Source organism: Rattus rattus, chromosome 1 (assembly GCF_011064425.1).
Source record: "Rattus rattus isolate New Zealand chromosome 1, Rrattus_CSIRO_v1, whole genome shotgun sequence".
NCBI lineage: Eukaryota > Metazoa > Chordata > Mammalia > Rodentia > Muridae > Rattus > Rattus rattus.
Window position 1 is genome coordinate 11310044 of NC_046154.1, and position 25478 is coordinate 11335521.

Below are 25478 nucleotides of genomic sequence, written 5' to 3' on the forward strand. Positions count from 1 at the left end.
GATTGACTTTTAAATACAATCCCAGATGTATCACCTCCCTATGGACACTCCTAAGTGAGGATGCCGGAGTCTCATTCGCACACTGAAACAGTTACACTGAAGACCAGGAAGAGAGAGGACAGGAGAGGCAAGGACCAGGAAGAAAGAGGCTCTGTATAAAGGATCTTACAGGAACAGAGGGATAGCCTGTGGTAAAGAACACTCGCTGCTCTTACAGAGGACCCGGGTTTAGTTTCCAGGACCCACACGGTGGCTCATAGTGCTAGCAACTGCAGTTCCAGGGGATTTAACAAAGTCTTCTGGATCTGAGGACACGTGCTCACATGTGCACAAACACCTCCAACACACACACACACACACACACACACACACACACACACACACACACCACAGTTTTACAAATATTTTTGTTGTTTTCTTTTCTGAAACAAGGTTTGTCTATGCAGCCTTGGCTGACTTGGAACTCCCTCTCTAGGGGCCAGGTTGGTCTTGAACTCAGAGACTGGCCTGCCTCTGTCTCCAGATTCTTTATACATCGCCTCTTTCCTCCTGGTCCTTGCCTCTCGTGTCCTCTCTCTTCCTGGTCTTCAGTGTAATTGTTTCAGTGTACGAATGAGACTCCAGCATCCTCACTTTGGAGTGTCCATAGGGAGGTGATACATTAGCATTAAAGGTGCTGGGTACCACCATCCAGCTAATTAAATGTTTGTTTGTTTGTTTGTTTGTTTAAAAGAATCTTAGGGCTGGAGAGATGGCTCAGTGGTTAAGAGCACTGATTGCTCCTTCAGAGGTCCTGAGTTCAACTCCCAGCAACCACATGGTGGCTCACAACCATCTGTCATGGGATCCGATGCCTTCTTCTGTGTCTGAAGACAGCTACGGTGTACTCATCTAAATTAAATAAAAACCTAAATTAATAAATAACCTAAAAAAGAGTAAAAAATAAGGCTGGGGATTTAGCTCAGCGGTAGAGCGCTTACCTAGGAAGCACAAGGCCCTGGGTTCGGTCCCCAGCTCCAAAAAAAGAACCAAAAAAAAAAAAAAAGAGTAAAAAAATAAAAGAGTTGCAACTGGTTCCCATGCACACCCTTGTGGTCGCGCTCTCACTAGTTCCGGCTCCAGCAGGCCATTGGAACTAGCGAAAATTTATCTCAGCAGCTCCACACTGTCCCCAAGTACTCTCTGACCCAGTGGGGTCGCTGCCATGCCAGTTTCATACAGAGACCGCCTATCTCGAGGCTCTCTTACTGTGGACTCTGCTCACATTTCCAGCATCCACCCCCTGGTTCCAATGGTAGCTACCCTCTCGTAACTCTCTGCCCCTGCTCTGTTTACATTCCCAACAGCCCCCCCCCCACTAGCTATGGAAAAAACTCCCAACAACCCGTTACAATCAGGACTCAACGAACTATAACCCAACAATCAGATTTACACCCACACAATGAACTCACAACCAATTGAGAAGGGTGTAAACCGCCCATCTAGATAAGAAATTTGCCTATGGAAATCCATCCCAGCTACCTTGGCAATTCAAGATCACCCTGATCTGGGTCATGCTTCTCCATCTCCATCTTGATTTTCCTTCCTTCTCCTTCTTCCCACCTTACAAAAGCTTTGTCCCTGCCTTATTTTTTTTTTCCCCCCCTGGGGACCGAACCCAGGGCCTTGCACTTGCTAGGCAAGCGCTCTACCACTGAGCTAAATCCCCCAACCCCTTATTTTTTTTTTAAATGTCCAGTCATGGGGTTGGGGATTTAGCTCAGTGGTAGAGCGCTGCCTAAAAGCGAAAACCCTGGGTTCGTCCCCAGCTCAAAAAAAAAAAAAACCCTAATAAATGTCCAGTCATTGCCTTGACCTAACTTGTGCCAGCCCTCACCTGCATATTGACTTCAACCTACACCCAACCATTAAATTATTCTTAGTGTTCGGCCACCACTACAATGTTGCTGCTGTTACGACTCATAACACAAATATCTGTGTTTTCCAATGGTCTTAGGCAATCCCTGTGAAGGAGTTGTTCAGTCTCCAAAGGGGTTGCACAACCCACGGGTTAAAAACTGCTGATCTAGAGACATCCTGTGCGAGATCGTACTTGCAGTCAGCAGGCACTTAAAATTTACACAACCAGACGTGGTGCTTCATCCAAGTAGTTCAGAGGATTAGAAGTTCAAGGCCAACCTGGACTGCTTGACACCTTGTCTCATTTATAGAATAATTCACTAGGGGAGAGATCTTGTGCAATTTGTTCTTGCCACCATAAATAACAGAGAAAGCCCACAAAAGAAATGGTTTTTCTCTCTTTAGGCTGCCTCTGTGGTGAGGAAGAGCTAACTTCATGAGAAAGCAGTGTGCTCCCCGGGTGCTTTCCAGGTGCTCCCCAGGTGCTCTCCAGATGCTCCTCAGATGCTCCCCAGGTGCTCCCCAGGTGCTCTCCAGGTGCTCCCCTGAGGTCTTTCCTACACAGTGTGGCGGAGCAAGATTGATAGGTTCAAGGCTCTTTGTGTCGGTCCCAACTTTGTCACAACCAACAAGCTTTACAAGGGTGCTGCTCAAAGTGGCAAAGTCCCCAAAACAGAGCCCATGCGTTCCCAGCCACCCAGCGATGCTGTCGAGAGAACAGTATTTATGGAGTAGCTTTTTGTTCAACTTTCTCTCTGTGGATCCACAGCAAGTTAAGTCAGACCTGAATCCTAATTTCACCCTGCTGTAGGCAGTAACCAAAGGCAAGAGAGCTGGGGGAGAAAATACCTTGATTTTATGTGCTGTCCGTGTCAGATTTTTCTACTGTAGGAAGCTCAACCCTGAGCGGTCTGAACAAGAAGGACCTTTGTATTCAGAGGCACAAAGGTAGGGCAGGATTCAGGACTGGTGTGAATGAATCGCCAGTTATCAAGGTCCCTGCCAGTCATGGTGTCCTAATTCTGTGCCTGGTGAGCTGCAAGGTAGTGACCAGTGTTCTGGCCACAGAGAGTGGCAAAGTCAGCTGCTTGCTTGGGTCCAGAAGCAGAGAAAGGGTGGGTCTCGGCTGAGTCTCCAACAGCTTTTCCTTCGAATCCGACATCTTTCCCGCAGTCTATCAACACTCAGGGCTTCATATCCTTAAAACCAATTCTTGGTACAGCGATTGGGTTAGCCTTGAACTAGTTTGGGGCGATCAAAGGAATCGAAAGATACTCCCTTGATGATATTGTCTCCTGACAGTAGGAGGGGAGGTAGGGATGGTGGGAAGATCGCCTTCTTGATCCTGGATCCATCTTGGATCAGCATCAAACACCATCAAGTGACAGCCTATGTGACCTTGTCATAGCCCATCCAGTGTGTGTTGTGAAGGGATTCTCCTCACCTTTGTCTAGGAGTTTATAGTTGAGTTACTAGCATTAAGCACATGGAGCAAACACCTTCCTTCTTTCATTTTTTTTTTCCAGTGATAATTTCTGATCCCACCTAGAGGGAAATTCTCGGAACTGACCAGGGGAAACAAGATCTGGAGCCCTTGCGCCAGTCAAATCTCTGTCCCTTTCAGCTGTAGCCCAGTCCTGCCTTGAAGAGGTGGCCTTTACTCAAGCTGGCCCAAAGCCAGGGCAAGTGGCACAAAGGGTAAAGTATTATCAGTGACTTCTGTGCCTTTCATTTTTAGGCCAGGCTTTAGAACAGTGCAATCGTTAAGATGAGGAAGTGGCTACTGTTCTTTTGTCTGTCCTGTTCCGTACTCCAGAAATTTGGGCAGAGTTCACAGTTAGGACCCCTCAAATGTCGAGGGATATCTATGCCAATTGGGGGGAAGATAGTCAACAGCCCATTCTGGGCAAGCTGATTCCGACCCTGGCTTCTCAATAAAAAGGAGATTTCTCCATTGGAAAAAGGTCACTTCATTCATTCATTCATTTGGTTAGTCAGTCAAGCATTTATTGAGCATTTGCCTGGCAGAGTGCAAGACATGGGGACACTGTACTGGTGAATGATATGAACCTACAGTCATGCCTTGGCGGTCAACACACAGGGAAACAGAGGCATGTACTAGCATGTTCTAGTCAGCTTTTCATTTCTGTAGCCAAATGCCTTGGAGAAACTCTTTGAAACGAGTTAAGGGTTTGGCTCACGGTATTAGGTATTTCAGTCTGTCAAAGTTGGGAGGGCGTGGCAGAGCAGAGATGCCTACATCGTGACTGCCAGGAAGTGCAGAGAGAGAGAGAGAGAGAGAGAGAGAGAGAGAGAGAGAGAGAACAAGTTTTTATATTGTTGGGTTGGTTTTATTTTGTTTTTTTGTTGGTTAGTTGTTTTGGTTTTTTTTTAGATTTATTTATTTATTATCTATAAGTACATTGTCGCTATCTGCAGACACACCAGAAGAGGGCGTCAGATCCCATTACAGGTGGTTGTGAGCCACCAGGTGGTTGCTGGGATTTGAACTCAGGACCTCTGGAAGCGCAGTCGGTGCTCTTAACCTCTGAGCCATCTCTTCATCCCTAGTTGTTTTCTTTGAGTCAGGATTTTTCTGTGTAGCCTTGGTCATCTCGGAACTCACTCTGGAGACCAGGCTGGCCTCGAACTCAAGAGATCCACCTGCCTCTGCCTCCTGAGTGCTGGGATCAAAAGTGTGCGTCACAACAGTCAACTTAAAAAGAATATGTTAACAAAGCTGTGGGTTAGTGTCAGTGTCAACTGTGTCACTGTGGGTGTTGACAATGCCTGTTAAGTGCCCTGTACCATTGGCAGAGTTTAGGTCTTGGAGTATGTGAAGGGAGATGTGAAAGGGCTGAGTGCAGGCAGGCAGTCTCTCTGCATTTGACTGTGGATGTCTGGTAGCTTCAAGTTCCTGGGACCCTGGCTTCCCTGCCAGGCCAGACCATAACTTGGACTAAACGATGAGTTAAAATAAGCCCTTCCATGCTAGGGTGCTTTTGTCTGGGCATTTCCACATAGCAACAGGTAACAGAACACGCCCGCTGGCTTTTCTGGTGCGGATGCTGAGCCTAGGGCCTCAGCAAGAGCTCTAGCTCACTGAGCTGCACTCCCAACCTGGTCTCCATGGTTCTTCTTTTGAATTCTCAAAGGCTCTGGTGGAAGTGATGTCACCTAAGCTCTGAGACCAGTTTGTAGGACACACAACAGCACCTTCGTGCTTCTCTTGGGACTCTTTGAGAACTTTGACCACCCATGCTATCCGGGAACTTGAACAGCATAAAGAGCCCGCAATTTAAGGGACACAGCCCTCAGCTCTCAAGCCTGGACAGGTTTCCAGCTAACACACAGTCAAGTCCAATCAGCTAGTCATGAGATGGACCATTTGGGATGTGACTTCTCTAGCCCCTCCCACCTCAAGTCAACGTACTCTGGCTGAGGTGACATGGAACTGTCCCCAGTGAGTCCTGCCCAAACTGCGAATTAAAGATCTCTTCTGTCTTCCCCTCCCTTCTCCTCCCCTCTCTTCCCCTTCCCTCTCCTCCCCTCTCTTCCTTTCCCCTCCCCTCTCTTCCCCTCCTTTCCTTTCCCTTCCCTTCCCCTCCTCTCCCCTCTCTTTTCCTCCCCTCCCTTCTCCTCCCCTCCTCTCCCCTCCCCACTCCTTTCTGTATCAGATATGAACCTAGGACCTTATTGCATCACCCAAACCCCAGCTTTAATCCTACAAACCGACTTTGGAGCAAGCTGCCTGAGGCAAAGCTATGTACCATGTAGACAGAGGCTTTCAAAGTTAAAAGTTTTGTTTTGTTAAGGATGACCTTTGAAATTGTAGGCATGCGTCACCATGCCTTGCTTACCACAATGCCAGAGAATGAACCCAGTGTGTTCGTGCGTGCAAGGCAAATACTCTACCAATTGGAGTTAGAACTCCAAACCCAGAAGGTTTTCTATTTCAAGTAGATTTCAAGTTAATTCTATCTAGTTGATTAAAATGGGTCAACGGCTGCGGCCCCAAGGATAAGTTCCGGATTAGTTTTAGAGTAAAGTCCCGTGTCCCCGGCCCTTCCTTAGTCCTGGGACGCTCATCCCTGCTCCATGAGGAAGAATAGGGGACCAGGAGTGTCCAGAAGAAGTTCCTCCAGGAACAGAGCGGCACAGGAGGAAACAATCCCTCCTCTGACCTAGAAGGCAAAGGCACCAACCACGCAAAGACCAAGTAAACCACCGCAGGAAGAGGGGTGCCACTCCGCAAAGATCTGGAAGAGAATGAAAACTTCATCTTTACCAAAACTAAACACAAAAATGAGGTTGTGTGGGCGAGCACTCAATGCTCTTCGGGAAGGACTGAGTTTCTGTTCCCAGCACCCGATGTAACTCCAGTAATGTCCAGGTATTCTGATGCCCTCCTCTGGCTTCTGCGGGTACTGCATGCATGTAGCGCTCATACATGCATCCCGACAAGACATAAAACAAAATAAACTAATTTAAATGGGGTGGTTAGATTTTATAAATTGGAAAAAACAGAATGTAATGCTGTCAGGGACTTAGCAAGAAGCCAAGTCAGGAAGGACCACTTGAGAGCCATGGGAGTGCTTACTGGTATCAGTTTCTACAAGCCTGGATTCATCTCCAGGAAACTCCTCCCCCAAATGCAAACACGGGGCCTTGCAGACGCTGGTACGCACAGCACACACACAAAAGCAAGAACACAAAAAGAAGCCTGAATGAAAAGAAGGAGGGAGGGAGGGAGGGAGGAGGAGAGAGAGAGAGAGAGAGGGAGGAGAGAGGAGAGAGAATGAGAAACATTGGGGATCATAAGCAAAAAAGATGTGAAGATGTTTCTTTTAGGATTATTGGTATGGGTGTTATAGTTGTGGGGTGTGTGTGTGTGTGTGTGTGTGTGTGTGTGTGTGTGTATACCATGCTTGTGGAGGTCAGAAAACAATCTCACATGTCAGTCCTTAGATACTTTCCACCTTTTGGTTTAAGATATAGTCAATCACTGGCCTGGAACTTAACTCGCTTCACAGATTACTGCTCACTAACCCGTGAATCTGCTTCCCTAGCCTGAATCCCCTCCTCCTCCCCTCCTCCTCCTCCTCCTCCTCCTCCTCCCCCCTCCTCCTCCTTTTCCTCCTCCTCCTCCCCTCTTCTTCCTCCTCCACCTCCTCTTCTACTACTACTTCTTCCTCTCTTCCTCTTCCTCCCCCTGGTCTTCCTCCACCTCTTCTTCCTCTTCCTCCTCCTCCTCCCCTCCTCCACCTCTTCCTCCTCCTCCACTTCCTGCTAATTTGGCTTTTTAAGACAGGCTGTCTCGGGGTTGGGGATTTAGCTCAGTGGTAGAGCGCTTGCCTAGCAAGCGCAAGGCCCTGGGTTCAGTTCCCAGCTCCGAAAAGAAAGGAAGAAAGAAAAAAAAAAGACAGGCTGTCTCTGTGTAGTCCTGGCCATTCTAAAACTCACTTTGTAGACCAGGCTGGTCTCAAAATCAAAGATCCTCCTGCCTCTGCCTCCCCAGTGCTGGGATTAAAGACATTCACCATCACTATTGGGCATCTTGAAAAAAATTAGGTTTTATATGTGTGTGTGTGTGTGTGTGTGTGTGTGTGTGTGTGTGTGTGTGTGTTTTGCTTGCATATGTGCATGTGGGCCGCATGGGTGCATGGAACCCTCAGAGGGCAAAAGGCACAGGATCAGATCCCCTAGAACTGATGCTATGGATAATCTGGAGTTGCAGGCAGTTGTGAGCCTCCATGTGAGTACTGGGGACTGAACTCATGTCCTCTGATACAGCAGCAAGTGCTCTTAACTGCTGAGCCATCTCTCTCCTGCCCCTGCCCCTCAAGAGATTACAAGAATGGCACAGTAGTAAGTCTTGCAGACATCATGTACAGATGATGTCTATGGCTGATACTGTAGACTAGTCCAGTTTTTCTCCTCCCTTCTCCTTTGGCTCTCTATGCTACAGAGGCTAAATCCTGGAGACTACATCTCCCAGGCTCTGTTGCAGTTAGCAGTGGTAATTGAAGGGTTGGGTCAATGAGAAGTAACTGGAACTGTTGTGCCCAGTTAACAGGAAGCTAATGCTGCAGAGTTAATGGTGTGTGACGTTGCCTACTCTGTCCCACATGGCTGACACCTGAAAGCTGACTCAAGACAGTGAGGTCAAAAACAGAGGCAAAAAGGATTGGGGATTTAGCTCAGTGGAAGAGCACTTGCCTAGCAAAGCGCAAGGCCCTGGGTTCGGTCCCCAGCTCGAAAAAAAAAAAAACAAAAACAAAAACAAAAAAAAAAAACAAAAACAGAGTCAAAGGTTACTAGGATCACAGAGAAACCCATTCTGGGTCACCTAGGTGTCTACTCATTATAGAAGTGCTGAATAAGACGCTCAGTTCCCTTTAACCCATGAAGTTCTATTTAAAACCCAAGCACCGGGGTTGGGGATTTAGCTCAGTGGTAGAGCGCTTGCCTAGGAAGCGCAAGGCCCTGGGTTCGGTCCCCAGCTCCGAAAAAACAAAACAAAACAAAAAAAAAAAAAAAAAAAAAACAAAACCCAAGCACCATATAGGTGTGGAGCACAGGTGTGGAGCACAGGTGTGGAGCACAGGTGTGGAGCACAGGTGTGGAGCACAGGTGTGGCACACACCTGTAATCCTGGCAGAGGCAGCAGAATCACAAGACCATCTTTGGCCAACATAGTGAGTTAGCAGCCAGCCTGAGCTACAAGAGACCATGTCTCAGAAACGAGGCAGACACTAGACAGGTGACACAGCTGTTGAGAGCACTAGGGGGCTGGAGAGATGTCTCAGCGGTTAAGAGCACTGACTGCTCTTCCAGAGGTCCTGAGTTCAATTCCCAGTACCCACATGGTGGCTCACAACCATCTGCAGTGGGATCTGATGCCCTCTTCTGGGGTGTCTGAAGACAGTGATAGTGTCCTTACCTACATACATATAATAAATAAGTAAATTAATTAATTAATAAAATCCTAAAAAAAAAAAAAAGAGAGAGAGAGAGAGAGAGAGAGCACTAGCTGCTCTTTCAAAGGACCTGAGTTCGGTGTCTAACATCTATGGAGTGGAATGGGAGTGGGTAAGACTGCAGCCTGCCTGTAGTTCCATCTCCTGAAGAGACACTCTCTTCTGGCACTGGCACACGCATGGTATACACTCACAGACACACACACACACACACACACACACACACACACACAAAATTAAAATGGATATTTACTTAAACCTGAGCGGGGTAAAAGAAATGATTCCTCTATATTAGGATGGCTGTGTGTTTGCATATACTGTCATTTATGTTGACCCCGTATTTGATGCTATGAGCTGAAAACCATTCCTTTAGTCATTAACGTCGAGGCAGAAGAATAAAGGATGACCTGGGACACACTCTGGGCTCAGACGTCTTAAAGTTAAACGACAGGAGGGAGTCACAAGGGAAACAGATGTTGCCAAGGTAGGGTGGGGCAGGAGAAGGGATGAAGCCAGGAGCATGTGGGAAAGGAAGCTAGGAAAGATAGCCAACCGGTGTTTCCATGGTTCCCCACCCCCAGCTTCCCTGTCCTCTCTTGTAGTTCCCTCGGGCTCCATCCTGGCTCCGCCCCCGCCCCATTGACAATATAAGGCACCAGTGACTTTCAGGCTTTAGCCCGGGGACTTTCAGGCTTTAGCTGCCAACTGACACCCAACCATGCCAGCAGACCTCAGCGGTACCTGGAACCTTGTCAGCAGCGATAACTTCGAGGGCTACATGCTGGCCCTGGGTAGGACCCCAGGGTTGTGTTGTGTCTCCGGGATTGAGTGAAGGCAGCCTGTCCTGTCTGTTCCAGGTCCTTCTGTCTCCCTCCTGTGGGTTATGTTCTCGGCTGGTCAGCTCCTAACCTTGTCCCACAGTCTCTGCTCCTCTGTCAATCCTCTGTCTTCTGACCCCCTTGTCTGGTCTCCCTGTCAATCATCCCTGCCCACACCTGTCTTTCCCTCGGTACCCCTCTGCACCCCTCGAATCGCAAGTACTTCTGTACCGGTGTCTGTCCAACTTTGCACGGATACGGATGGGGGCGGCTGGGGCTCCTAGGGTCAGGAAGGGTCCTGGCGCCCTAAACCAGTCACGGTCTGCGTGAGAATTCAATTTCCCTGCCAGCGCTGAGCCTGCTTGGCCAGTGTTCGGAGTCCAAGGCGACTCCTGCAGATGACGGGCAGAGTCAGCCTGAGCTACCCATGTGTGCGGTGGGGGAGCTGCGCCCAACCCTGTGGCCACCAGTGGGGTGCATGGGTCCACGAGAGAGAGTCTGATTACTGTCCCAGCATCCCCCCCCCCCCCCCCAGCTGGGGACCGAACCCAGGGCCTTGTGCTAGCGCTCTACCACTGAGCTAAATCCCCAACCCCCTGTCCCAGCAGCATCCTAAAAGGCTCTCGGGGTTGGGGATTAGCTCAGTGGTAGAGCGCTTGCCTAGCAAGCGCAAGGCTGCCCTGGCAGCTTGCTCTGGCTCTACAGGTTTGGCAGATCTCGGCAACATTACTGCATACAGAGCACTCTTGACCGATTGCCAGGGCTTGTGTTGAAATTTGTTTGGGTTTGTTTGTTTGTTTGTCTGTCTGTCTGTTTTGAGATAAGGTCTCTGGGTCAAGCTGGCCTGGACCTCACTTTGTAGACCAGGCTGGTCTCAGACTTCAACAAATCCTCCTCTCTCAGCTTCCCAAGTATAGGAATTAGAGACTTAAGCTATCTTATCTTGATACACTTAGGGCTTAACAAACTTCGTTTTGCCTTCAAGTAAATAGAACAGACTCCAAACCCCCAGTAAAAGCAGTTTTTAAAAAATCTTCGGGGTTGGGGATTTAGCTCAGTGGTAGAGCGCTTGCCTAGCAAGCGCAAGGCCCTGGGTTCGGTCCCCAGCTCCAAAAAAAAGGAAAAAGAAAAAAAAAAATCTTCTTTAGGGGCTAGAGAAATGGCTCGATCAGGCACCGGCAGCGCACAACCATCTGAATGCCCTATTGGAGGGAATCCGACGCCCTCTGCTGGCCGCTGTGGGCACTGCACACATGTGGTGCACAGATAATGCCTGCATCTATTCACGCATACACATTAAATAAATAAAATTCGTAAAAGTTCTGAGTCAAGTATGGTGGTACACACCTGTAATCCGATACTTGGAAGTGAAGACAAGAAGATCAGAAGTTTAATGTCACCTTTGCCTATACAGATTCAAAGACAGCATGCTTTATGTAAAATCCGCTTTAAAACCAGCTGTGCTAATTAAAATAAAAATATACACACCATGGTACCCACCTAGGAAGGCATAGGCCCTTAACCCCAGCTAAAAAAAAAAGAACCAAAAAAATAAATAAATAAAAAATAAAATATAACAGGGGGCTGGAGATTTCAGCTCAGTGGTAAGAGCACCACCTCTTCCAGGAAGAATTCAATTCCCAGCCCACATGGTGGCTCCCCATCTGTAAAAAAAAAGAACCAAAATAAATAAATAAAAATATAACAGGAACAATAACTTTTCAGGTATTGACTTTGCAACTCGTAAGATTGCCAAGTTGCTGAAGCCACAGAAAGTGATTGAGCAAAATGGGGACTCCTTTAGCATCAACACGTGCAGCAGCCTGAGGAACTACCTTCTTAAATTCAAGGTTGGAGAAGAATTTGTGGAGGACAACAAAGGTCTGGATAACAGAAAATGCATGGTAAGGGGCTAGGGCATGGCTAAGGGCTGGGCTCTCACTTAGCAAGCATGAGACCCGGGTCAGATTTCTAGCACCATAGGAAAAGAAAAAGAAAGAACATAGGCTTGGGGCTGGAGAGATAGCTTATCAACTAAGAGCATCTGGGGCTCTTGGAGAGAATCAGGGGTTCAATTCTCAGCACCCAAATGGTGGCTCACAACCATCTGTAATGGGATCCGATGCCCTCTTCTGATGTGTCTGAAGATAGCTACAGTGTACTTATGTACATAAAATAAAAAAATCTTTTTTAAAGCAAAAAAAATATTAAAACCTAACACAGTCTGTAGATTTCACAAAGTTAACACGGCATGCATTCTACCTGGTAATGTTTATGGATTGTTTTGCTCTTCCTTTCATGCAGAGCACGGTTACCTGGGAGAACGACAAACTCACTTGTGTACAGAAAGGAGAGAAGAAAAACAGAGGCTGGAGCCACTGGATTGAAGGGGACCAGCTCCACCTGGTACTTATCCAATTCTGTTCTTTCGAAAACACTCTAGGGGAGAGATATTTGTATTTATGTGTATGTGTGCGTGCGCGTGCACGTGCGCATACGTGCGTGTGCCTGCCACATGCATGCAGTGCTTACAGAGACCAAAAGAGGGCGCTGGATCCCCTTGGAACTGGAGTTACAGGTGGTCGTGAGCTGCCCTATATGGGGGTGGGGAACTGGTCCTTTGCAAGAGCATTAAGAAGTCTCAACCACCAAGCCATCTCTTCATCCCCTTGTTATTTTTTTAAAAAATATATTTATTTATTATGTATACATCATACAGCTTTCTGCCTGCATGTATGCCTGCAGGCTAGAAGGGGGCACCAGATCTCATTACAGATGATTGGGAACCACCAAGTGGTTGTTGGGATTTGCCTGGCTTGACTTTGTACAGGTCTTGTGCTCGCTGTCACAGGCTCTGTGAGTTCGTACACAACACAGCCCTGCTGTGTCTGGGAGATGCTGTTCCCTTGGAGTTGCCCACGACCTCTGGCTCTCATAGCCTTTCTGCCTCCTCTCCTGAATAGATCCTACAGCCCCGAGGCTGTCTAAAGGCATCCCATTCACGGCAGTACGGAGTGTTCCATGGTCTCTGCCCATTGACCAACTGTGGGTCTCTGTTAATTACCATCTGTAGCAAGAGGAAGCTTCTCTGTTGAGGGTTGAACTATGCAGTTATGAGTCCCAGATCAGTGTCCTTTGTTTTTATTTTTTAAAGAGATAGCAGTAAGATATATAAAAAATAACACGGACAATCACCCTTCTCTCCTCTCTCTCTCTCTCTCTCTCTCTCTCTCTCTCTCTCTCTCTCTCTCTCTCTCCTCTCTCTCTCTCTTTCTCCTCTCTCTCCTCTCTCCTCTCTCTCTCTCTCTCTCTCTCTCTCTCTCTCTCTCTCTCTTTTCTCCCTCTCAACATGCAAAAAGATCTTGATCTGAGGGACTTTTGTTGTTGTTGTTGTTGTTGTTGTTGTTGTTGTTGTTGTTGTTGTTATTCAAGATAAGGTTTTGGTTTTGCCGTGTAGCCTTGGCTGCCCTGGAACTCACTCTGTAGAGCAGGCTGGCCTTGAACTCACAGAGATCTGCCTGCCTCTGCCTCCTCAGTGCTGGGGTCAAAGGTGTAGGCTACAGCTCTAGGCTGAATTGATCCCTTTTTTTTTAAGATGTATTTATTTTATTTATATGAGTACACTGTCACCATTTTCAGACACACCAGAAGAGGGCACTAGACCTCATTATAGATGGTTAGGAACCATTATGTGGTTGGTGGAGGATCTCTGAAAGACCAGTCTGTGCTCTTAACCAACCACTGAGCCATCTCTCCAATTCTAATCATGTATTTTTTAAAATATAGAGAAAGGTAGTGAGGTAACTACTCAGCTTTGACTCTGATCTGGAAAATAATAGTGTTTCAGGGTGGTCTCTGTGATCAACAAATCTCAGTCCCTGGTGCATCCTTGCTACCCCAAGAGGCCAGAGGTACAGCTCACTGCCTCTGGCTGCTTTGGGGTCTTATTTCTTCACAGAGGGACACTGGTTTGTTTCACAGCCAGAACTGCACAGCTACAGGTCACAGCTCAAACCTGTCAATACTTCTAAAGTACAATCTAGAAGGTATAAAATCTGCAAACTATAAAGCCAGGGCTGGGTAAGGTGGTACATGCCTTCAATCCTAGCACTTGGGAGGGAGAGGCAGGTGGATCTTTGTGAGTTTGAGACCAGCCTGGTTTTCATAGTGAATTCCAGGACAGCCAGGGCTATGTAGAGACACCCTGTCTATATGTATGTGTGTATATGCATACACATGCACATACATAGGAATAACTTTACCTGTGTTTGTGGTTTTACACTTGCTCCCGTAGAGACTGTTAGGATCAAATTGTTGGACACCCATTTGCTGTCAGTGCGGGAGAAAGATGGAGAAGACCATACATTTGGTATCAGAGCTATTGAAAATGTAAATCAACTTTTTTTTTCTCTTCTTCCTGTCCCAGGAAATGTTCTGCGAAGGCCAGGTGTGCAAACAAACCTTCCAGAGAGCCTGATCTATGTCCGGCCATAGAGCCCACTTGAGGCAACTGCTCGATGCCAAATTATCTTGCAGAAGGAATGAGTGTTTGTCTGTTTTGGGTTGATAAAGAGCCTTATATTGGAGAGATGTCACACAGCCTGTACTAGTAACTATTTGATTGCAGCACAGTTTCAGCTCCAATAAACCTATTCAAATGACGCTGATTTTTTTCTTTCAACACTTAACATGACTTGTTTGTTTGTTTGTTTGTTTGAGGAGCTGAAGAGATTTATTTCTTTGTTATCTGAGGGGCTGGAGGGATGGCTTAGAGGTTGAGAGCACTGACTGCTCTTCCAAAGGTCCTTGCGTTGGATTCCCAGCAACTACATGGTGGCTCACAACCATCTGTAATGGGATCTGATGCCCTCTTCTGGTGTGTCTGAAGAGAGCAAGAGTGCACTCATAACAAAAAAGAATAAATAAAAATTTTTTTTCCTTTTCTTTTTTTCGGAGCTGGGAACTGAACCCAGGGCCTTGCGCTACCACTGAGCTAAATCCCCAACCCCATAAATAAAATTTTTTTAAAGAGCTAAATACCCCATCAGATCTTTTTAACCCCATGTGGTTGCTGGGATAAATAAAATTTCTTAACCGCTGAGCCATCTCTCCAGCCCCATAAAAAAATTTTTAAAAAGAACATTAAAAAAAAAAAAAAAAAAGCACTGGCTGCTCTCCCAGAGGTCCTGAGTTCAATTCCCAGCAACCACATGGTGGCTCACAACCATCTGTAAAGAGATCCAATGCCCTCTTCTGGTGTGTCTGAAGACAGGGACAGTGTACTTATATATAATAAATGAATAAATCTTTAAAAAAATCTAAATTTATGTATGGATATATATACATATGTATGTGTATATATACATAGTTATATATATGTATATATATACATAGTTTTATATATATATATGAATATATGTGTGTGTACATATGGCCTTGAACTCACAGACATTGCCCTGTCTCTGCCTCCTGAGTGCAGGGATTAAAGGCCTGGGCCTCGACCCATTATTTTGAGGAGTGTTTGAAAGCCTGTTCCATGTGCAGAGTACACACTGAGAACAGGACATTAATTCCTGCCTCCAAGGCCCGTGAGAAAGGTTTCAAAAATAGCTTCTGAAGGCGAACAGGTGGTGGCGCTGGAAGGGTGTGGGGCTAGAGAGGTGGCCTTGATACACAAGCCAACAGGAAGTACTTTAGCTGGCACGCCAGGAGGTCTTTCAAGGGATTTGGTTGCTTGTTTTTATATGGGGTCTCACACAGCATAAGCTGGCCTTGACTTTGTATCCTTCTGCAGTGTCTTCCAGATGCTGGGAGTACTGATGTGCTATTTCACATCTGGCTTGCCCTTGCACAGGCAGCCTGGTGCTCGGGAGCGGTGCTCCAGTTAACTGACAGGGCGTACTTGGGTGGGTGTGAAGAAACTGGATTAAGGGAGATAGATCATCATAGACCTTGAGTGACAAGTTTTAAAAGTCGGAGTTTGGTTGGCTGGAGAGGTGGTTAAAAGCACTGGCAGCTCTTCCAAAGGACCCCGATTTAATTCCCAGAACTCACATGTCAGCTAACAACCATTTGTAACCCCGGTTCCAGGGGATCCAACACCCTTTCCTGGCCTCTGTGGACACCAGGTGTGCAGGTGGTACGTAGACATACACGCAGGCAAAATGTCTATACACATAAATAAAAATCGGGGGCCGGCAAGATAACAGTGGGTAAAGGTCCTTGCCCTTCTCTGACAATATGAATTCCACCCCCACTTGACGAAGGAGAGAATTGATTCTCCACAAGTTCTTCTCTAATGTCCACATGTGCAATATGTACACGCACGCACGCACGCACGCACGCACGCACTCACGCTCGCACTGGTTAGACTTGCCCGCTGTGTAAGAGGAAGGTCACACTAAGAAAGTGTGTTGGTTGACTGTGTCGGTTTGACAGGAGCTAGACTAGCCAGAGACAAGCTCTGGGCAAGCCTTTGAGGGAAAAATCTGGATGTAATTAATCGAGCTGAGGAGACCGGCCCTAACTGGGAGGCACCATCGCTTGGACTGAACAAAAGGTCCTTGAGCCCCTGCTGCGAGACGCCCAGGCTTTGGAGGGCAATAACCTGGGACTGTGAGTCAGCACAAAGCCTTCCTTCTTTACCTTGCTATCCTCAGGGTATTTTTCCACAACAGTAGAAAGGAATGTAGGCAGTAGGGAACCTGCAACATCAGAGAGGAGATAGGGCTGTTGATGGGGGAGGATCTTGGAGGGAGATGGAGATAAGAAAGTCCCGGTAGAGAGCCCTGGGCAAGTCTCCTTAACACGCTAGGACTCCGTCTGGAGCAGAAGCATCCATTGAAGATGAGGAATCCGCAGTTCAAGATAACTAACTGGTGAGTAAGGCAGGATGGAAGGTGAGGACTGTGCTAAGATGACCGTCTCCAGCTGCTGAAGGAGGAGGAAGCCCACTGGGAGAGGGCAACGTGGTGGAAGCCGGAAGTGAGGCTGCAGCTCCGTGAAGGGGCGGTGCCTGCTCAGCAGGGGAGTAGACAGAGAGATGGCGGGAAGCGGAGCACGGCTTTTCAAGCCTAAGGGGCCACCCAGATGGGAACAGCATTCTGAAGCCGGGTTGAAATCCCAGCATCAGGAATCTCAACGCAATTAACATTCCCTGTCATGGTGGCCAACACAGAGACAGTGTAACCCTTAGGCTTTAAGCACAGTTCATTTATATTTTAACATTTTATGTGGAAAAAAATTACACACACACACACACACACACACACACACATATTATGTTGGGCACCTTCACAGCAAATGTTAATTGTGCTGCGGCTCTAGAAACTGAGGCTTCAGCTAGCAACTCCTTTTATCTCCCACGTCAGGATGATTTTCCCGATCGTGCCTCAGTGGGACTCAGTAAAAGAACATCGGACAGACTAGGACTTAAGTGTCTGAGGCCTAAGCGCCACAGTTTATGCCCGGAAATAACCGAATACTTTTAGGAGCCAAAGGAAGGACTTCCGTGGAGGCAGGGGCGTGATAGCTGCACCAGGCGCTGGATGCAACTTCCCTCGCATGGCTCCCGCTCCTTCTCTGCAGGCTGGCGCCAGCTGGCGGGGCTCACAGAGCTCAGACTGGAACGAATGGCCACTTTGAGTTTCAACTCCGAGCGTCCACCAGGGGGAGGCTGCAGGACCTCGCTGTGCAGAGCTGAGAAGGGCTGCCACGTGTCGGATGAGGACTGCGTGGAGCCGCAGGGTAGCGAGGAGGCTCGGTCGTTCCCCAAAGCAAGGGCTGGGTTCTCCGTGCAAAGGTGTAATGACACGGAGAAAAGGCAGATTTTATGGAATAAAAGAGGAAGCTTCTCGCGACGACGCTTCTGCGAGGTATCTGAACCAAGCCAGTTTTCCTGGGAGGATCAAGAATTTCAACTCCTGGACTCCAGGAGAGCAGGATGGAGAACAATGGGAAGTCTGTGGTTAGGGAGGGGACCTGCAGTTCCACACGCGGACACCGGAGGGGAAGCAGAGGACACTTGGTCCTTGGTTTTAGTTCATTTCTATTTATTTATTTATTCCTGCCTAGTAGGAATGGAGAGATCTGATCTTTCAAAAAATAAATAAATAAAAGCAATCAAACAAAAACAATTTTAAAAAATTAATATTAGTATACACACACAAATCCTTTCCGGGGGGAGGGGGCTGGAGATAAGGTCTCACTTTGTAGCTCTGGCTGGCCTGGAACTCAGTATGTAGATCAGGCTGGCCTCTGCCTCCCTAGTGTTGGTTTTAAATATGTGGGCCACCATACCCGGTTTTTTTTTTCTTTTAATTAATTGTGTGTGTGTGTGTGTGTGTGTGTGTGTGTGTGTGTGTGTGTGTGTGTGTGTGTGTGTGGTTCGGAGATGGCTCAGCACACAAAGGCACTTGTCCCTCAGCCTGACAACTTGAGTTTGTGGTATCTGGAATCCACATGACAGGAGGAGAGATCGGAGTCCTAAAGGTTGTCTCTGATCTCCACACCTGTGTTAGCATTTGCACACAATAAATAAGTGCAAATAAAATACACATAGGGTGGCGTAAAGCCTTGGCTAGCTCGCAGAGGCCCCGGGTTCAGGCAAGCATTGCAGACAAGCAAAAACCACAAAAATCGACCGTGTTGGTCACTTCTAACAGTGCAGATGGGAAGCATTACGAACAGCCGTACTGCTGAGTGCACAGGTGCACTCCGTGTAATCCCAGCACCCAGGAGGCAGAGGTTGGTGGATCTCTGTGAGTTCGAGGCCAGCCTGGTCTACAGCGAGCGATCCAGGACTACGCAGAAAGACACTGTCCATACATACATACATATATACATACATACATACATACATACATACATACATACATACATTTATACTGTCAGGTATGGAGACACTTACGTAATCCCCAGCACTGGGATACAGGAAGTACAGAACTCAAGGTCTATGCAGGGAATTCAAGGCCAGTCTAGGTTACACAAGACCTGTCTCGAGCGTGCAAATGAAAACCAAACCAAAACAAAGGATGTTGTTCCTCCTGCTGTGCCAACCCCACTAACTGAAGAGTGCTTTCTTCATTCCACATGAGTGCTATGTCCCCATTGGACACCCACTCTCCAGACCTGGGAACCACCACGTGCTATCGGTCTTTTTTTTTTTTAAAGATTTATTTATTTATTATATACACTGTAGCTGCCTTCAGACACACCAGAAGACGGCATCAGATCTCATTACAGATGGTTGTGAGCCACTGTGTGGTTGCTGGGAATTGAACTCAGGACCTCTGGAAGAGCAGTCAGTGCTCTTAACCGCTGACCATCTCTCCAGCCCACTATCGGTCTTTAAGAATGTCACCACTCTAGGGATGAGGGATATATTGCGTTGTTTTTATTTGCAGATGTGGCATTGTGTGTGTGTGTGTGTCTATGTGTCTGTGGTGTGTGTGTGTGTGTGTGTGTGTGTGTGCGCGTGCACACTCACACATGGGTATACATGTACATGTGGAGGTCAAAGGCCAAAGTTGGAATTTGCTCATTTATCTAGACTGGTTGGCCCGTGAGCTCCAGGGAAAGGGCGCCTGTCTCAACAGCTTCATGAACACTCAGTGCTAGGATTACAGGCGTACACAGGCGTGCGCCACCACACCACACCCAGCTTTGATGTGTGTACTTGGGATTCGATCTCTGGTCCTCATGCTAGCAGTGAGGCTATCTCTGAGCCCCAATGTCTGGCTTATTTCACATAGTATTAATCTCTAAAGGGCATCTGGAGATCGAGTCAGAATCCCCTGTCTTTACAAGGCTGAGTTACATGAAGATTTTGTTTTTATTCATGAGTATATGAATGTGTCAGTGTGTGCCACATGTGTATGCCACGTGTGCATGCCACATGTGTGCAAGTGTCTAAGAAGACCCTGGAGCTGGAGTTACAGGTGGTTGTGAGTGAACTACCTAGGGTGAGTGCTTGAAACTTGAACTCTGGTCCTCTTGCAAGAGCTCTTTTTATCACTATTATTATTATTATTATTATTATTATTATTATTATTATTAAGATTTATTTATTTATTTTATGTATGTGGGTACTCTGTCTCTCTTCATACATATCAGAAGAGGGCATCGGATCCCATTACGGATGGTTGCGAGCCACCATGTGCTTGCCGGGAATTGAACTCAGGACCTCTGGAAGAGCAGTCAGTGCTCTTAACCGCTGAGCCATCTCTCCAGCCGTCTTTTATTATTTTTTTAAAAAAGGTTTATTATTTTAAACTGTGTGTACTTGGGGATGGTATTTACACCAAGGATGGTTGTTGGTGGAGGCGTGGGACCCCACTGGAGTTACAGGCTGTTGCAAGCTGCCTGCCATGGGTCCTACGCAAGATTTGGTGTGTGCTCCTAACTGGGGAGCCATCTCTCCAGCGCCTAGGGCTGAATCATTAGTCCTTGTGTTGCTAGAGCACATTCTGCTGGTCCTTACTTCCATTACTTTCGGGCTCATTTTGTAAATAATGCTGCTGTGAGCAAAGGTGTTAGAATGTAGTAGCCGCAGTGCAGTCCTGGGTTAGCCGAAGCAGAAAGTTGTTACTTTCTATAGACTAGCCCGGGCTATATAAATGAGTTTCAGGCCAGCCTGAGCTACACAGCGAGTTTCAGGGCAGCCTGGTGGAACACCATATGGCTCCAAACCAAACAAAATAGTGTAAAAGAAAAAAAAAAATCACTGGAATTCCTACCTCAATCCCTTTGGCTGGGGAGTGGAATTCCTGGGTCGTGTGGTAATTTTGTGGAAGAACAGCCAACATGCTCCACACTGACGTTACCAGTGGACATTCTCACAGTGAGCCTTTCTTCCTGTCTTGACCAACAACTGTCAGTCTCTGGCTTTTGGCAATACCCTTCTCTGTGAGTGAACTTTTAAAAAAAAAATGTGCGGTGGGGTTGGGGATTTAGCTCAGTGGTGAGCGCTTGCCCTAAAAGGCCCTGGGTTCGGTCCCCAACTCCGAAAAAAAAAAAAAAAAAAAAAAAGGAAAAAAAAATGTGCGGTAAAAATCTACATAGCATCAACTTGACCATTTAAGGGCTGCAGGAGCAGCTTTGTGGGTAAGACATTGGGCTAGCATGAGTGAGTGGAGCCCTGAGTTTGATGCCCAGAACTGAAAAAAAAAACAAAAAACAAAACAAAACAAAACAAAAGTTACCTTTCTACTTCATTTATTTTGTAAAGATTTATTTATGTATATGTGTGGACATGGAGTAATAGATATGTGTGCATGTGTCCACAGAGGCCAGAAGTGGTGTCGGAAAGCTGGACATGGTGTCAGTTGCGAGCCACTTGATGTGGATGCTTAGAACTGCACTTGGGACTGGAGAGATGGCTCAGCGGTTAAGAGCCCCGACTGCTCTTCCAGAGGTCCTGAGTTCAATTCCCGGCAACCACATGGTGGCCCACAACCATCTGCATTGAGATCAGATACCCTCTTCTACAGTGACAATATCCACTGGTAACATCAGGCATACATGCAGGCAGAAATCTGTATGATGTATACATATAAATAAGTATATATTAAAAAGAAGAAGAGCTGCACCTGGGTCCACTGAAATAGCAGCAAGAACTCTTAAGTGTTGTAGAGATATACAGGCCCCAAAGTTATCTTTTAAACTAAATTACACAGTTCTGTGCACCAAATACACTTACAATGTTATTAACCGCTGTCTAATTCAATAACTTCTTCCTTGCATTAAAATTATTACTGGGCAGAGTGACACACACTTTTAATCCCAATGCGTGGGAGCCAGAGGCAGAAGGATCTCTGTGAGTCTGAGAGCAACCTGGTCTACTCCAGGGCAGTCAGAGCTACACAGTGAGACTCTCCTCTCTCTCTCTCTCTCTCTCTCTCTCTCTCTCTCTCTCTCTCTCTCTCTCTCTCTCTCTCTCGCTCTCGCTCTCGCTCTCTCTGTCTCCACCCACTCTCTTATTCTTATTTACATCTATGTATTCGTGTGTGTGTGTGTGTGTGTGTGTGTGTGTGTGTGTGTGTGTGTGTGTGTGTGTGTGTGTGTGTGTGTGTGTGTACCTGTGAAGGCCAGAAGAGGGTGACAGATCCCCTGGAACTGAAGTCACAGGCATCTGTGAGCTGGCTACCCAGTGTGCTGCTGGAGACTGAACAGAAAGTACTCATGGTGAGCCATTTCTCCAGCGCCAGTTATTGTCGTTATTATTATGTTATTGTCATTATTATTACGTTATTGTCATTATTATTACGTTATTGTCATTATTATTACGTTATTGTCATTATTACGTTATTGTCCTTATTATTATGCATTATTGTCATTATTATATTATTGTCGTTTTATTACGGTTATTGTTGTTATTATTGAGAAAGGGTTTCTATCTGTAGCTAAGGCCAGCCTGGAACTGCTTACTTCTCGCCCAAGTTGATCTAAAACTTTTGCCCTCTCCTGTCTTTGAGCATCATTTTCTCCCTCCTAACCCTTTGGTTTTTCTCGGTGTAGCCCTAGCTCCCTCCAGGCTGGCCCGGAACCTGCCTCTGTCTCTGAAGTGCTGGAATTAAAGCATCAAAGGTGTGCGTCGCCAGGCCTGTTTCGTTTGTTTTGTTTTGTTTCGGAGACAAAGTTTTGCTGTGTTGTTCTAGCTGGCCTAGAACTTGTTATGAAGACCAGGCTGTCCTGGAGCTCACAGAGGTCCCCCTGCCTCTACCTCCTGCATGCTGGTATTAAATCACGCACTACTATGCCTGCCCTAATTATTTTTTTAATATATGTTTTTACCATATAACCAAAATCACATCCCTTTTTTCCCCACGTCCTTTTTTTAAATATTTATTTACTATATATAAGTACACTGTAGCTGTCTTCACTCAGACCAGAAGAGAGCATCAGATCTCATTACGGATGGTTGTGAGCCATCATGTGGTTGCTGGGAATTGAACTCAAGACCTCTGGAAGAGCAGTCAGTGCTCTTAACCACTGAGCCATCTCTCCAGCCCCCAAAACCACATCCTTAAACTATACCCCCAAACTGAAGATATTGCAAGCATGCTGGTACACACCTTTAGCCCTAGTGGTTGGGAGGCAGAGGCAGGTGGATCTCTGAGGTCTAAAGAGGACAGTCAGTGATACACAGAGAAACCCTATCTTAAAAAAAAAAAAAAAAAAAAAAAAAAGGCAAAATTCCCTCAAGATCTTTCTGCATGTCTCTGGAATGCTGGCATGGGCTTATAGGCCGGAGCCACCACACCAGGCTTCAAGAACTTGTCATTCCCTCAGATGGGAACTTCATACCCAATAGGATTTCACAGAGCTCCTCCCAAGCCCAACCTGCTGTCTGTCTGTGGCTTGGCCTATTCTGGCTCCTCCTATAAATGAGATTATACGAGAAACATGTGCTTTCTTCCACTGAGAACATCTTCGAGGTTTGTCGGCACTGGAGCACGCATCGGCCCTCCATTCCCCGTCCTGTCTGAGATGTCTGAGTGACATTCCACTTTACAGCTAGGCCACAAATGGCTGGTCCACCATCTGTTGATGGCCGTTTAATGACTTCCACATTTCCACCATTGTGAGCAGGGCTGCAATGAGCACTCATGTATTAAATTTACTTGCATATCTGATTGCAGATATTTGGGATACCTGCCAAGGAGTTGAATCCGGGTGACACAGTAACTCTGTGTCTAACTTGTTAAGGGGTTGCTAGCCTGGTTCCCACAATGCTCACACCGTTTACAGCCCCAAAAGCAGTTTATGAGTTTTATATATATTTTTTTTAAACTTTCATTTATCATCATTGTCACCATTTGTGTGTGTAAGGTGCGTGTATATAAGGCGTGTAGGTAAAGTGTGTATATAAGAAGTACGTGTAAGGTGTGTCTGTAAGGTATACACGTGAGGTGTGTATGTGTGAGGTGTGTAAGGTGTGCATGTGAGGTGTGTGTGTAAGGTGTGTGTGGTGTGTGTAAGGAGTGTATGTGTGAGGTGTGTAAGGTGTGTATGTGAGGTGTGTGTACATGAGGTATATTTGTATGTGAAGTGTGTTTGTATGTGAGGTGTGTGTTTAAGGTGTGATGAGGTGTGTGTAAGGTATTTGTGTGAGGTGTGTGTAAGGTATGTTTGTGTGAGGTGTGTGTAAGGTATGTTTGTGTGAGGTGTGTAAAGTGTGTATGTGAGGAGTGTGTATGTGAGGAGTGTATGTAAGGTGTGTGGGGTGTGAGTAAGGTGTGTGTGTGGGGTGTGTGTGTGTGGGGTGTATAAGGTGTGTGTGGGGTGTGTGTGTGTAAGTGTGGGTGTGTGTAAGGTATGTATGTGAGGAGTGTGTGTATGTGAGGTGTGTGTGTGTGTGTAAGGTAAGTATGTCAAAGGTGTGAGTGTGTGTAAGGTGTGGGTGTGTGTACAGTGTGGGTATGAGGGATGTGTGGTGTGTGTGTGTGTGTGTGTGTGTGTGTGTGTGTGTGTGTGTTTTAGACAGTCTGCATGCATTCAAAATCAAACCCAAGGCCTCGTGTAAACTAGACAAACATCCACCGCCACCGCTCAGCTACACTTGGGTTCGCAGAGGGGGAAAAGGAAGAGGAAAAGGAAGACTGCAGATAAAAGAGAACCGTGTAGGTTTAGTTCTTTGTTTTGAGAGCTTTCACTGAGGAGCCCTGGCTGTCCTGGAACTTGCCCTGTGGACCAGGCTAGGTTAAAAGTGCACACCCCAAAACCTGCTTACTTTTTTCTTTTAATTCAATATTTTCAGGTACCGGAGAGATTGCTCAGTGATTAAGAACTGTCTGCTCTTCCAGAGAGCTGGTTTAATTTTCAGCACCCACAGGATGGCTTTCCATCACCTGTAACTCCAGTTCTAAATCTGATAGATTCTGGCCTCCCCCAGACACCGGGCACGAGCATTGTGCACACACGCATACACGCAGGCAAAACACACGTACATATAACAAATAAACATTTTCACTTCTCTGTGTGTACATGAACTCAAGTGCACATGTGTGTAAGTGCATGTGAGAGTCACATGTGAGTGCCTATGGAGGGTGTCTGGGGCTGGAGAGGTGGCTCAGCGGTTAAGAGCACTGACTGCTCTTCCAGAGGTCCTGAGTTCAAATCCCAGCAACAACACGATATCTCACAACCATCTGTAATGGGATCTGATGCCTTTTTCTGGTGTGTCTGAAGACAGCTACAGTGTACTCATATATAATACATAAATCTTAAAAAAAAAGAGGGTGTCAGATCCCTGGAAGCTGTAATTATGGGCAGTTCTGAGTCACTGGACATGGGTGTTGGGAATGGAATTTGGGTTCTTGCATGCTCTTAACTACTGAACCATTGTGCCATCTCTCCATTTGTCTGTCTGTCTGTTTGTCTCTGAGACAAAGTCTCACATAGCCATTGAACTTGCTGTAGTCAGAGGACCATGAGCTCCTGGTCCTTCTTCCTTCACCCTTTGAATACCGGAATTACAGACCTGTGCTAACACGCCTTCCTTGTGCGGCCTGAGGACTGTGCGTGCACGGCACGGACTCTGCAACCCAGCTACATTCCAGGCCTCCTGAACCCGTTTCCCCATAATTACTTAGGTTCAATTCAGTTCTGCGTTTATTTGTAGGGGTTCACCATGAATCATTATTAAGTCCCTAGAACATGAAAGGAGGGCCATAAAATGAAGGATGAATTCAGAATATATTATTCTGACACTGAAAAGGAAAATTTTTTCGGTCACACCAAAAGCAATAATTTATTACGAATTGGCACAATGAATAAGTTC

General features: G+C 46.6%; 1 protein-coding gene and 1 long non-coding RNA gene across 2 annotated transcripts; both read left to right on the plus strand.

Annotated features, from left to right (window-relative positions):
• Positions 1–9554: 9554 nt before the first annotated feature.
• Rbp7 (retinol binding protein 7) lies at positions 9555–14385 on the plus strand. The gene is made up of 4 exons (XM_032887541.1): positions 9555–9670; positions 11423–11601; positions 12002–12103; positions 14124–14385. The coding sequence occupies exons 1-4, from the start codon at positions 9598–9600 to the stop codon at positions 14172–14174; spliced, it is 405 nt and encodes a 134-aa protein (XP_032743432.1). The 5' UTR covers positions 9555–9597; the 3' UTR covers positions 14175–14385.
• A 1664-nt stretch (positions 14386–16049) lies between these two features.
• On the plus strand, positions 16050–17556 carry LOC116886177. Its single transcript, XR_004386092.1, has 2 exons — positions 16050–16575; positions 17285–17556. It is a non-coding gene; the product is annotated as an uncharacterized LOC116886177 (long non-coding RNA).
• The last annotated feature ends 7922 nt before the right edge of the window (positions 17557–25478 follow it).

Bases quoted from the DNA above. Each gene is read 5' to 3' on its own strand.
- Rbp7 (XM_032887541.1), top strand. From the start codon at position 9,598: ATGCCAGCAGACCTCAGCGGTACCTGGAACCTTGTCAGCAGCGATAAC. The intron at 9,671-11,422 runs GTAGGACCCCAG...ATAACTTTTCAG, and splicing joins GGGCTACATGCTGGCCCTGG to GTATTGACTTTGCAACTCGT. The intron at 11,602-12,001 runs GTAAGGGGCTAG...CCTTTCATGCAG, and splicing joins TGGATAACAGAAAATGCATG to AGCACGGTTACCTGGGAGAA.